General features: G+C 41.4%; 1 protein-coding gene across 4 annotated transcripts in view; it reads left to right on the top strand.

The window, feature by feature from the left end:
* Window positions 1-13,371, top strand: part of LOC143286835 (dynamin-binding protein-like) — a 274,661-nt gene that overhangs the window by 14,125 nt on the left and 247,165 nt on the right. For all 4 annotated transcript variants that reach the window (XM_076594658.1, XM_076594659.1, XM_076594657.1 and 1 more), the window contains one exon: window positions 7,576-7,849. In XM_076594658.1, coding sequence (XP_076450773.1) covers window positions 7,576-7,849 — 274 coding nt within the window. The remainder of the gene's footprint in view (window positions 1-7,575; window positions 7,850-13,371) is intronic.

Below are 13,371 nucleotides of genomic sequence, written 5' to 3'. Positions count from 1 at the left end.
TCTGAAGATATGCAAACTTTCAACTGGGCTGGCAGTGACGGGCATCTGGTCCAAATCTCAGATGGTAGAAACACACAGAGGACTGTGCTGTTGATGGGAAAGCTGGATTTGAATTGCACTGTTGAGATGAGTGGGGGTTTCGCTGAAATCTTTTAGCAGTAAATACAGCTTCCACATTGGCTCATGGTCCCACCATGTGTGTCAGATGGAACCATTGAAATCTGCTGGAAACCTGCAGTATGTGTTTCTCAGATACGGTTTGCAGCTTCGGCAAGCTCTTCTCTGTCAGCAATGTTATGTCTAGCGAGGATGCCTCAAATGTCTGCAGGAAGGTTTGATGGGAACAGTGCACTCTTCAGTGTCTGTGGGTCATCATTGAGTGCATTGATCTTGCGCATAAGGGCGGTAGGTCGTTTGTTACCCAGTCCATTAAGATTGGGTAATTCAATCTTTCTGGGCCAGGGATTTCCAAATGTCTTGATGAGAGCACTTTTTAAAGTGTGATATTTGTTCATGGCTGGTGGATTAATGAAAATGGATTGCACTTCATCTGCAGTGTTGATGTCGATTGCACTGACAACATAGTCATATTTTGTTTGGTCTTGAGTGATACCTTTGGTGCCAAACTGGGCTTCTGGTCTTGAGTGATACCTTTGGTGCCAAACTGGGCTTCAACCCTCACGAACCACACTTATGGAGATTTTATCCAGAATTCTGGAAGCTTCACAGACACTGCACTGACTTCATTAGCGGGTTGACAAGAAGAGCCTGTATTTGAGTTACTAAGTTTGTTAGAATTCTCGCTTCAGAAGATTCTTGTGCCATTTCTAGCATTGTTCTGTGTTGGGATCACCAATGTGGAATACAACAATTGGTTACTGCATGAATAAAAACTCGGGAAACCCTTGGATAGGTCCCACAACTTTTTAATGTGATTTTGGGTGATGCCGTTGATCAGAATGGAGGTAGTAACCATGTAAACAAAACAAGGGAAGTAACAACCATCTAAACAAAACAAGGGTAGTCAATCACTCATAAAAGTGAGACGTTACAACATAATAGAATAAATAATGATATGATGATGATGATAATAACATATAATGATAATAATAATGAAATATATATATTATTCCAGTGAAGGTTTTAAGTCTAAAGGGGTGGATGCAAAACAGCTATATCACCAGTTGCTGCTGCTGCTTCTGTTGCTGCTCCAGTCAAGCAGTCTGCTGGCACAAATGCAGGATTTCTTCTGTGATAGCCACAGGAATGTCTCCTCCATTGGCAGACATAGCTTGTTCACCAGTGGCAAAAAGGTTTCCAAAACCAAAATTGTTATTTGACTGGGACATCATGATGCACTGTTTTATTATGTGTAATTGTTAATAACTCAGTGACTCAACCTTGTTGACATGCTCCACATTGGGCACATATTTTTTGTAACCACTCCTTTTTGTTTGTAAGTAGTGTAATGTGTTTGACTGAGTGTTGGAATACATGACTCAAGGTGTATGTTTTACATATGAAAGCATGATGTGAGTTTTTGCTGTATGGGATGTGTATTTATGGAGTGATTTGACAGTGTGTGTCCGGTCAATAATTTGTCTTTCTCACAAAATAAGAAATTGAAATACAGAATTGAGTTTATGATTAATTTATTCTTACTTTTAAAACAAAACAAAACTGGTATACACCATTTTAACTGGGGTCATCCCCTCATGATAACATGTTAATAGAAAGGAACTTAAAAAAAAAGAAAATTTGATTTATTATTCAGTTGTTTTTTTATAGCACGGATCAGGCGTGCTGAACCTATCATCAGAACCAATCAAGTTTTGATAGTCTATAGGGCTATTCCATTCTGTGTAAAGGTGAACAGCAGGTTTTTTTTTGTCTGCGTTTTGTGCAGTCTGGATAAATTAATGAAACTGCGCACAAAACTAGAACACTGTGTTTGCAATTGTCTCTACCAGAAAAACTAATACTACAGATAAACGGTTTGTTGGATGTTCTTGATTTTTATGTGGTTAGTGCATGATAGACTCCTTAATGAGATGCAGTGATGGCTGTATTCCATTTTCACAGCATTGTTTACTGTACAAATTCCCAAGAGCTACCCAAAATGCAACATTTTTATCTGCGCTATGCAGAATAAATTAATGTATCAAAACCATGACCTTGTAGGGCCCATATTCTTTTATCTATTCTGCTGCTTTGTGCTGATTTCAGATTTACCTGCCTGTGCAATCATTCTCTCATCTCATCTATCCCTTGACCCGTGGGTGGGTCGTTGGGGCACCATGGATGACTGCCTGGTCAGCTCGCGCCACCTGCCTCGGTCCTCAGCGGCCCTTTGAGTTGTGGCAAATGGCAGGCCCGTCCACTCTTTGATGTTGTCCTCCCACCGCTTTCTCTGTCTGCCTCTCTTCCTCCTTCCTTGTACGGTACCCTGCAGGATGGTCTTGGCTAGGCCGTCTGATCGTGTGACGTGTCCATACCAGCGGAGCTTGCGTTCCTTCACTGTGGTTAGCAGGTCTTTGAATGGGCCAATGGCGTTTTGGACTCTTCTTTTCACTTCCTCATTTGTGATGTGGTCTTTGTATGTAATGTTCAGGATCTTGCGGAAGCATCTCATTTCCAGGGCCTGGATTCTTCTCTGGAGTTCTGCAGTGAGGGTCCAGGATTCGCAAGCGTATAGAAATATTGAGAAGATGAGGGAGCGCATTAGTCTGATTTTGGACGAGAGGGAGATCTTTTTGTCCTTCCATATAGTCTTCAATCGACTCAGTGCGGCAGTAGTCTGCGCGATTCTGGACAGGACCTCTGGTTTCGAACCCTCGTCTGACACAATGGCACCCAAGTATTTGAAGGAGGAGACTTCTTCCAGTTTTTCACCGTTTACGTGCAAGTTGGACGTTACGCCTTGGCCGTTGTTGGTCATAACCTTGGTCTTCTCGGCACTGATCTCCATGCCGTAGGCTGATGATGTCTTGTCAAGTTTGTGCACGAGTTCTTCGAGTTCTTTCTCTTCTCCTGCCAGGCCATCAATGTCATCGGCAAAGCGCAGGTTGGTGATGACTCTGCCTCCAATGCTGACAGTTCCAACATGATCTTCCAGGGCGTCAGTCATGATCCTTTCAAGAAAGAGGTTGAAGAGAGTGGGAGAGAGTAGACAGCCCTGTCTGACTCCGACCGTGGTTCTAAACCAGTTACCCGTGCTACCATTGAAGAGGACTGCACTGGTTGCTCTTTCGTATAGGTTCTGTATGGCTTGGATGATGTCTTCACTGATGTTGAATTTGTGCATGGTGGCCCATAAGGCAGCGTGCCATACCCTGTCGAACGCCTTCTTGAAGTCAATGAAGACGTGGTAGAGGTCTCTTTGGTGCTGGAGATATTTCTCGCACAGCAAGCGCAGGTTGAAGATTTGTTCTGTTGTGCTTCTCCCTGCTCTGAAGCCGGCCTGCTCTTCGGCGATGATCATTTCTGCTTGCGGCTTCAGTCGGTTGAGAAGGACCTTTAGCATGACCTTGCTGGGGTGGCTGATTAGGCTGATAGTGCGGTAGTTTTTGCACTGTTGTAGATTGCCCTTCTTGGGGATTGTGATGACCAATGATTGGTGCAATCATTAAGTTTACCAGTAATATAGTAATATTTAATTTCAAAGTCAGCTTTATGGAAAAATAAGTGTACACTGAGAACACATAATGGTGCACGCATCTGAATATGTTTTGCAGATAAGCGGTGCACTCGTCAAACACTATTGTAAGATGGAAACTATGCAAAAATCTCAGTGCTGCTTGTTTGCCATTGAAAGACAAGGGCACAGACAATCATTAGAATAGGCAGATGACTCAAATGCCAGAAAAATATACTGACAACTACTGACAGGAATGGAGTGTGTTCTTTATCCAGGTGGACATATTGGCAGTAACACTGGACAGCTTCCTGGATGTGAGTGCCACTGAGGAAGTGAATTCCACTTCAGGTACATTGGATAAGTCCCCCTGAACTACCACTGACCTGACTGCCACAACCTCAAATTCTTCTTCTTCTTCCATGTTCCCTGGCCACTCTAGATTTTCAGTCCGGTCAGGACGGCGAAGTCCGCGGGCCGCCGCAGGGACCCCACTGTTCCCCACAGTTTCTCCTGGAGCTCCACCAGGCTGGGCCATGCCTGGTGTCTCAGAGCATCAAAGGTGGGGCAAGACTGCAGGATTTGGGAGGGGGTATGTTGGCCTGTGACACAAGGGCACTGGTCAGTATGTGATATCTTCAGACGGTAGAGATGGGAGAGGAGCTGACAGTGTCCTGTTGGCAGTCTGAAGATTGTGACCTGTGCCGCTCTGTCCAGCTGGTGGATGCCGTCTTCTGGCCCGATGTCCAGATGTTGGCACCATGCTTTCCTGAATCTGTCTCTCAGTATCGTCTTTGCCTCGCTGTAGGACACTGGGTGGGCTGGCTGCTCTAATTTGCTGCCTGCCTTGGATAGGCGGTCTGTCTCTTCATTGCCCCCTATGCCACAGTGGGATGGGATCCACTGCAGCACCACAGCAGTTCTGTGTTTGAGGAGATTCAGTTCTTGCCTGATGTCTCTTAATATCTGCTCTCCTCCTGGCATCTGGAGACTCTGCAGGATAGCCTTGCAGTCAGTCAGGAACACTGTGTTGGTGGGTAGTGTGTCTTCCTGGCTGAAAGTTTGGGCTGTGAGTAGCAGAGCACAGGCCTCAGCACGGAAGTTGGTGGACAGGGTGCCTATAGCCATTGACTTGCTGATAGTTTTGTCATCAGGGAATCTAATATACACCCCACTTCCTCTGTTCTTCATTGCCTCTTCAGCAGACCCATCTGTGTATGCTCTTGCCCAGGTATCGGGAGGGTATTTGGTGCTTAGTGCTTCCAGAATCAGCGACTTCAGTTGAGCTGCTATATGGCACTCCTTGCTCTCGACACCAGGGATATTGAGCATGATTGCTGGGGTGTCTACCTGCCAGTCCTCATAGTCTTGTAGGGATTCAGTTGGCTGGTTGGTTGCTGACAGAGGATGGTGGTGTTTCCTCTCAAGAGCCTTGATGAGGTGGTTTGGGCTCTGTCGCTTCAGTGGGTTCTTTGAGGAGCTTTCAGATTGGGGGGAAGCGGGTGTGAAGGGGGTCTCTTCAGTTTTTTTTATTTTGCCTCAGGAGTTTTTCTTGTCTACTTTCTTCTAGTGAAAGGAGACCTGCTGTTTTCTCCATTGCTGACACTGGAATGGTTTTCATGCCACCTGTGATGAGTCCGAGGCTAGCATTCTGTGTCTTGGTCAGGCTGTCGAGGTTGGCCAATGGCCTTAGCAGCAGTTAAACAGGCATTGGCAGCATATTCCATGTGGGATCTGACTGTTGCGGTACACATTGTTTTTAGTATTTTTGTGTTGGCCCCCCATTTTGTTCACGCCAGTTTCTTCATCAGGGCCATTTTCCTGAGGCTTCTGCTGTGCATGGAGCTAATTTGAGGGGTCCAGGTGAGCTTTCTGTCCAGCTTCACTCCTAGGAAGGTTGGGGTATCTTGCTGTGGGATTTCTTGACCGTTAATGCCAAGGGTGAACTTTTCTCTCTTGGGTGAGAGGGAGAAGCAGGTGGCTTCTATCTTGGTCCTGTTGATGATGACCAGCCACTCTCTTGTCCAGTCTGAGATGTGGTTCAGAGCCTCTTGCATCCTGACGGTGGTAGTGGTGACTTGTTCCACTTCAGTCCAAATGGCAAGGTCATCTGTGTACAGAGCCCGAGGGATGTGGGTGGTCAGCTGGTCAGCAATGTTGTCAATGAAGATGGTGAACAGGGTAGGCAAGATAACATCTGCCCTGAGGTACCATTCCCTGATCTTAAGTGAATGACCAGGCTGGCTTCTAGCTTGACCCGGGCTGTCCAGTTGAACGGGTAGCTTTGGATCCAGAAGAACACCTTGCCACATACTTTCTTCTGGAGCAGCTTGAAGAGAAGGCCCTCCTTCCAGACCCTGTCAAATGCTTTGCTGAGGTCAACAAAGACAGCAGGAGTCCTCATCTTCTGTTGGAAGCCATCTTCGATGTCTTGTGTTAGCAAGGTGATCTGGTTTTCAGTGCCCCTGTTCTTCCTGAAGCCAGACCTCAGCACCAGCCAAGAAGGGATTAAACCCTGCCACAAACTGTGCCTCGGCTGTGGCATGTTTTTTTATTTTACAGACTTTACTTGAGTTAAGAAATGCAACACCACATGCATGCCAATGTATCACAAGACTTATTGTAAAGCCAACAAAGAGCTGAACAGTGTAATAGATGGGGATTTTATAGTGCAGTTGAGGAGTGAAATGCTTCTTGTGAAAAGGGCGTTGAACTCAAATGCAAATGAAGCTGGAGATTGCAGCTCTATCTGACCAGATCCATCAGGACTGACACTGAGAAAATGTTCTCTGCCATTCTTCCATTCTTAAATGCAGTACAGCCTTCATCAGTGTACAGTGTACATCAGACTGGGAAAGTGCACTGGCAGACCCTTTCGTGGAAGGGTTGCATATGCATAGATTTCATTTTGCGCCCCTTGTTGTAAGTACACTTCAGTCACACTTGCAGGCATTAGGTCTTGCTGATGCTTGCTTTGAAAAATCTTGTCAAAATGATTCAGTTGCTCTCAGCAGGTTTGGAGTCCCAGTGTCTTGTGTGCAGTACTGACTTGTTTTCATCCTGAGGTACCATGCACTCAATCTTTGCTTCAAGATATGTCTCTATAATTGGGCTTCTCTTCCACAATTTTGGAATCACTGCTGCATCTGGTTATCAGGCAGTCAATTCTCTTGCTGTTGTAAGTTTAAACATGTCTCAGGTGAAATTCATGAATATATAGAGAACCAGCGTCATGCAGTTCTGCACATATTTTTCATAGCCTGTCTGTCATATTCAAACAACTGGTGATTGCTTCCTCCATTTCAAATAAAGAACTCTGCATAATACTGATAACAAACATATACTTAGATTTCCAAAACTCTGAACTTTTGGACACCTGTTTTGAGTAATCAGTTCTCTTTGCTCTTTTATATGCAAACTGATGGTTTCACAGCAGCCTGGATGCTAGAAATAATAGTTTCTTTGCCAATGGACTGTGAAGTGTACACATCGACCTTCTCAACAGATATGGATGCCTCAGAAACAGGATGATTTCTGCGTTCTTAGAATAAACAGTCATTTTATTTTTCGACAATGGAGAAGTTAGTGTGTAACAGTGACTTTTGTCCAAATGGACATTTTATATTTCTGGTATATTTTGCATAAATCATTTGATAAATTTACATTTTTCTTTGACATAAATGCTCATATAAATTATTAAGTAAATATTTGGTTTTCAGCAGTTTGACTTGATTTGGCACCTCAGTGTATGCTAGGTCTGAGACTGATTTCAAAATTTTAATTATGAACACAATTACAACCTGGCAGAATGAATTGTGAAGTCTATATTTATGGACAAGTACTATTAATATTGTTACTACATTTACTACAGCTGTATTTTGTGAATGATTCTAGATGAGACGACTAATTTAACTATGGTTTTGTTTGATGATTTTTTTCAGATGAGTGCTGTGGGTCATTATGTGAAAGCGGTCTATGACTTTGCTGCCCAACAGTCTGGGGAACTGTCACTTCAGGCTGGTGACATCGTCAAGGTGACAGACAATACTGATGGCAGCTGGCTGCAGGGGGAAGCAGTCTGTGGAGTCAAGGGTTCCTTCCCTGCCAACTTTGTGGAGCCCCTTGTCTTACCAGATGCTCGCATGGGTCAACGTGTGTTTGTGGCAGTGGTTGATTTCCCATCAGACCAGTCTGGGGATCTGGAGTTGACCAAAGGTTAGAACGAAAATTTCTATATGATATATCAGAACTACCAGTTCAGCAAAAGAAACTGCCTTGGATTAAGTTAGAATTACTAATGTTGCAAAAGTAGCTGCCTTGTATGACTTCATTTTCAAGAAATAAATTAAAACCCATATGGCAAAAGATGCTTTTAGAATACAGTAACTTCAGCTCATGATTGACTTAACACTCAGTTGAGTTCAGCACCTGTTGACAAAAGTGAACTGGGGAGATTTTCACTTTCAGAACTTCAGAGAAGGAGGGAAGAGGGGTTTTAAATCATACCATTTAGGGTTGAAAAGCAACTCTGGCATGGAAGGAATTACTCTTTTGTTTGCAATGGAGAGTGGTTTGCTTTTTTTGTGGGACATATTTGCTCATGCTTTCAGCCATGAGATGACTTCAACAGATGGCTGGCCTGTAAACAGCATGAATTGAATAGAACACCAGTTGGCTCTGAAGCAGTTAGGTCTAGCTTTTTCTTTGTGCTGACAAGTTATCTCATCATGCTTTGTTTGCACAGTTTGGTAATTTTTGCTTATTTTTAACTGTACATGTTTGTATGCTTCTTCCAGCATTCAAAGGTACTGAAAGCACTCCTCTTAAAAGACGGTACTTTTAGCATTAATTGCATCAGTATGTCACACATAAACACACACGAGCACGCGGGCTCGCGCGCACACACACACAAGCACACACACAACACACACACACACACATACACACATGCACGCATCAAAACCTCACGTGCTAAAAGTGTAACAAACCTTGCTGACAGTGCAAAGTCTAAGTTCTACTCTTCTAAAAATCCTTGCATGCACCACAGCCAAACAGATATTCAATGCTACGAACAACCTACTACTTAGTACAAGGAAAAGTGAAAAACACTCCTCTCCCTAAAATATTTTCAGTGCAGGAACCCCCTAAAAAATTTTCTGACTTCTTCACCTGCATTCATGAGAAACTTGACTCGGTTGTGTCTCCCACTTCACCTGTTAAAGTAACATGTGTACAGTGAACCTGTCTTGCATTGTTTCCACCTGGTTAGTGAGGAATTTATGAAGAAAGTGTGTCTGGGCGCTTGTCCAAAATCTTGTGAGCTTGACCCTGTCCCATCCTCTTTGTTGGTTGAATGTATTGATGTTCTACTGTCACATATTACTCAAGTCATCAATTCTTCCTTATTGTCTGGTTGTTTTCCTGAAAGCTTTAGATCTGCTGTTGTATGTCCACTCATCAAGAAACCATCTTTAGATCATAATTCTTTGAAAAATTATCGACCTGTCGCAAATCTGTCATTTTTTTCAAAATTGCCAGAAAAGATTGTATTGTCTCGTTTACTTAATTCTTACCAGTCAGCTTATAGACATGGTCATAGCTGCGAGACAGCCCTTAGAATAGTCCGTGATTTGCTTTCTGGATTTGATGATGATAAGATATCTGTTCTCACTCTTTTAGACTTGTCAGCAGCCTTTGACACTATCAACCACTCTATCCTCTTGAACAGATTTAAAACTTCCCTTGGTATTCGTGCCATTGCACAAGCTTGGATCACATCTTACTTGTCGTATCGTACACAGAAAGTGTGTGTAAATAGTAGATACTCAAGTGTATCTGTCTAGAGACATGGTGTCCCACAGGGGTCCGTCCTAGGTTGTCCTGTTCTTTTCATGCTGTATGTGGCTCTTGAGTCAGATGTCATCAGTCATCATGCGATGTCCCATGAGAGCTTTACTGATGACACTCAACTTTATCAGTCTATCTCCATTGCTGAAATTGATGCACAGGTGACTCAAACATGGGAGTGCATTGCCTACCTAAAGGACTCTGACTGGATGACTCTCAATAAGCCATACCTAAACAATGATAAGAATTTTGCTCCCACATGTTCTCTCAATTACGAGAAATTGGGGAGGGGGTTGGGGGGGCGCTCCAATGATTTCTCACAGTGTGTGAGAAATCGTAGGAAGTCCCCCTTATTTTAATGAAAAATAGTTCTTTTGTCATCGGAGTTGGGTTCGTGCCTTTTCCCAATGCAAATCTAAAGGAAAAATTAGGGAGCGAAAAAGAAACGAGAAATGGGGGATGGCGACAACGACAATCATGATACTGACCGTGGCGTTAGCGAAGACAACAATAGACTGTAAAGGTGAAGACACAGTACTGGTTTAAAAAATGTGTATATGTATGAGTGAGTGAATGGGTGAGTGAGTGAGTGAATGAGTGTGTGTGTGTGTGTGTTTCCTATCGTGTGTTTATTTGGCTGGTTGATTTGTTCTTTCGTTTTTAAAATAATATTTTCATGTTCTGAGTGTATTCTATGGAACTGAGAATCTATTTTCAGTGCAATCTTACATGCGAAAGGATGCTGACACAAACAGATGAACAAATAAGCAATCATGAAATGAAGAACATTCTAAATAAATGTGACAGAAAAGGTCACATTACAACAAACATCAAAACTATTTGGTCCAGTTTTCATGCTCCCTACATGAGGATAAAGCATGTGAAACATCACATTTATCATTTTATGTAAAGAGTTGAATCATTTTGATCTTATTTCCAACATCCCTCTTGGTTTAAGACTTATTATATTATATAATATTATATTGTATTATATTATATTATTGTAACAAAGTACACTTGGTGGTAAAGGGCTGTGATTTAAGAATGAATTTAATTTGGATAAAAGAATTGAAACATTAAAAGAATAATTTTGGATCTATATTGTGGATCAGTATCCTGTTGTAAGGATATTTTGAAGGATCAAAATCCTGTCGGTGACGCCGTATACCCAAGTGGTATATTTATATAAAGGGGACGGTACCAAAGAATTACTGACGATTTACTGTATTAAAGGATAAAAAAGATGCACGCACTGGCCCAGGGACATATAGCAGGCCAGTCACAAAAGGGTTTTTCTATTGTTTTATTTACAATAGTTAAGTAAGTAAAGAAGAAAAAGAATAAAGAAGATGAGAAGACTAAGAGAAAACAGTGCAAGCAATATGTAGCGAGATGTTGGCCTCTGGGGCAACGCACACAACACACACTCTGTGTACGACACAGCAAGAGAGAGAGAGAGAGAGAGAGAGCACAGGTTCTAGCCAGTGAAAGTGACCAGTCATCGCCTGCTGTGGCTATTTATGCAAGTTAAGTAAACTGCAGTGATGCCTGCGTTGCGAAGCAGATCAGCTCAAATCCACCTAAATTTGATTAGCATTGTGTTTGTTACAAGGTGTTCAGTGATAGATTTCGAAATGACTCCTGAACTGATTTACGTTAGATTGGTAGCAAAAGAAACAGCCCAACACCTATTATATAATGAGTATAAAATGAAGTGTTGATTACTTAAGATGAATTTATAATCTTAATTTAAGCCAACTGAAAAGGGTCAGTTTTAGCAAGCTTGTTGCTGAAAATTACGAACTGCGTTAAATCAGTTTAACGTAGGCAAACACAAATGGAATAGATTTAAAGATGGAATTGTGACGATTCTGCCAGTATATAATACTTGTAGTTTACTGATCCGATGAAAGAGATATTTAATTAAATACGGTGTGGCAGAAACACAAGTTTCAGCTCACCCAGTGGTGTACAGCGACACTAGCTGTGGAGTGGTTGTCTTGAAATCTTTACACTGACGAATGATTAAACTGAAATCAAGTATGCTTCTAACTGATTAAAGTGTGTGTGTAAGCACAGCAAATATAATATTGCAGCGAACGATACAGAGACTTGATTTAATAGTTGTTTAGAGAATAGGTTTAGAATGGGTTTTTCATTCAAATCAGGGATGGTGTCACACATTCTGTGCGAGCCGTTGGAGACGGGCGGTTAGTTGCGAAAAAGGTGTCTGCTATAGCTCAGCTTTAAACTTGTGCTGTGAATTGAGTCACGGTCATCTGTTGTCAGCTGAGCGCTTGGCTACATTATATAATGTCATATTGTATTATTACATTATATTACATTGTCAATATAACATTACATTATATCGTGTTATGTTATATTCTATTGCATTATACTACATCATATCACATATACTACATCATACCATGTCATATTATATCATATTTCTGTTTTAGTTATGTACACTGCCTTAATTTTGTTGTTTGCTATTGATTTAGTTAAGTACACTGCCTTAATTTCGTTGTTTGCTATTGATTCCAATTTTGAATTTGAGGTCAATGCACTGCAGTGATCCATCTTATGTGAAATACAATGAATAGATGTGTTTCAGTATCATTACTGTTGAGGTCTTCAATTACGCCACTGTCTTTATCATTATCGTCATTGTCGTTGCCCCACTCTTTCTTTTCTTTTCCTCTCTCAGATTTTTTTCTTAGATTTGCATAGGGAAAAGACAAGAACCCAACTCTGATAACAAAGGAAATATCTTTTATTAAAATAAGGGGGACTTCCCACGATTTCTCACACATTGTGCAATAGGAATTGTGCAATTTCGTGTCTTTTGATATACTTATACTGATAATTACTATGTAATGATTATCATTTTCATTTTTAAGCGAATATGTGATTTTTTTTTTAATATAAAAAACTAATATGTATGTTTGCTAATTACTATGTAATGATTATCAATTTCATTTTTAAGCGAATATGTGATTTTTTTTTTTAATATAAAAAAACTGATATGTATGTTTGCTGTTCCTGCTCAGTTAAGGCATTTTTATCATTTGGTGTGTCAGTGTGTGTGTGTGTGTGTGTGTGTGTGTGTGTGGCATGTGCATTTGTGTGCACTACCACACCTGATGTAATTTCATTTTATGAGATAATAAAATCATTGTTATCTTATCTTGATTTATGTGCAATATAATACATGCAATGTTAACTTGTTGTATTTCAATATGTTTACAATTATGATTAAATACAACATTTTTTTAAAGTGAATATTTACAATACTTTTTATATGAATGTCTTATATGTTATTGATTCTTTTTACTTAAGTCATGTTTAATGTTTTATGTTGAGTAACTGTCTTCGTTTGTTTTGCTGCTCCTGATGTAATTTCTCTTAATGAGATGATAAAGTTGTTCTTGTCATATCTTATTTCTCACAGTTGAGAGAAAACATGGGAGGGGAACGACCACGATTCCTCGCAGTCCCACAATTTCTCTCAAAGTGAGAGAAATTGTGGGCTTAAAATCCATTCTTTCCTGACTGTTCTGATCAATAGGACACCTGTTTCACTTTCTCCTTCTGTTCGCAGTCTTGGCGTAATCTTAGACCAGTCTCTTTCCTTCCAACAGCACGTTTCGAAGTGTAAAGTTGCCTAATTTCGCCAGTCAGTGCCACTTATTACAGCAATCTGCCAGTTCCAAGCTTGGATAATGGAGGAGGGTTGGGTGTGGGGCTAACAACCCCACTCCATTTAAAAACAACGGTTACGGAAATTGCAACAGAAACGTCAAAAAAGCAGCCTGGCTGAAGGGGACTCCTCTCCAGTAGTGCCAAAGATGAGAGCTGGTGAAAGTCTTCAGGAAGCCAGTCCACTGACA

The sequence above is a fragment of the Babylonia areolata genome, chromosome 10, assembly GCF_041734735.1.
Source record: "Babylonia areolata isolate BAREFJ2019XMU chromosome 10, ASM4173473v1, whole genome shotgun sequence".
Lineage (NCBI taxonomy): Eukaryota > Metazoa > Mollusca > Gastropoda > Neogastropoda > Buccinidae > Babylonia > Babylonia areolata.
The sequence above is the reverse complement of the archived record's forward strand: the minus strand, read 5'-3'. Positions and strand labels throughout refer to the sequence as shown.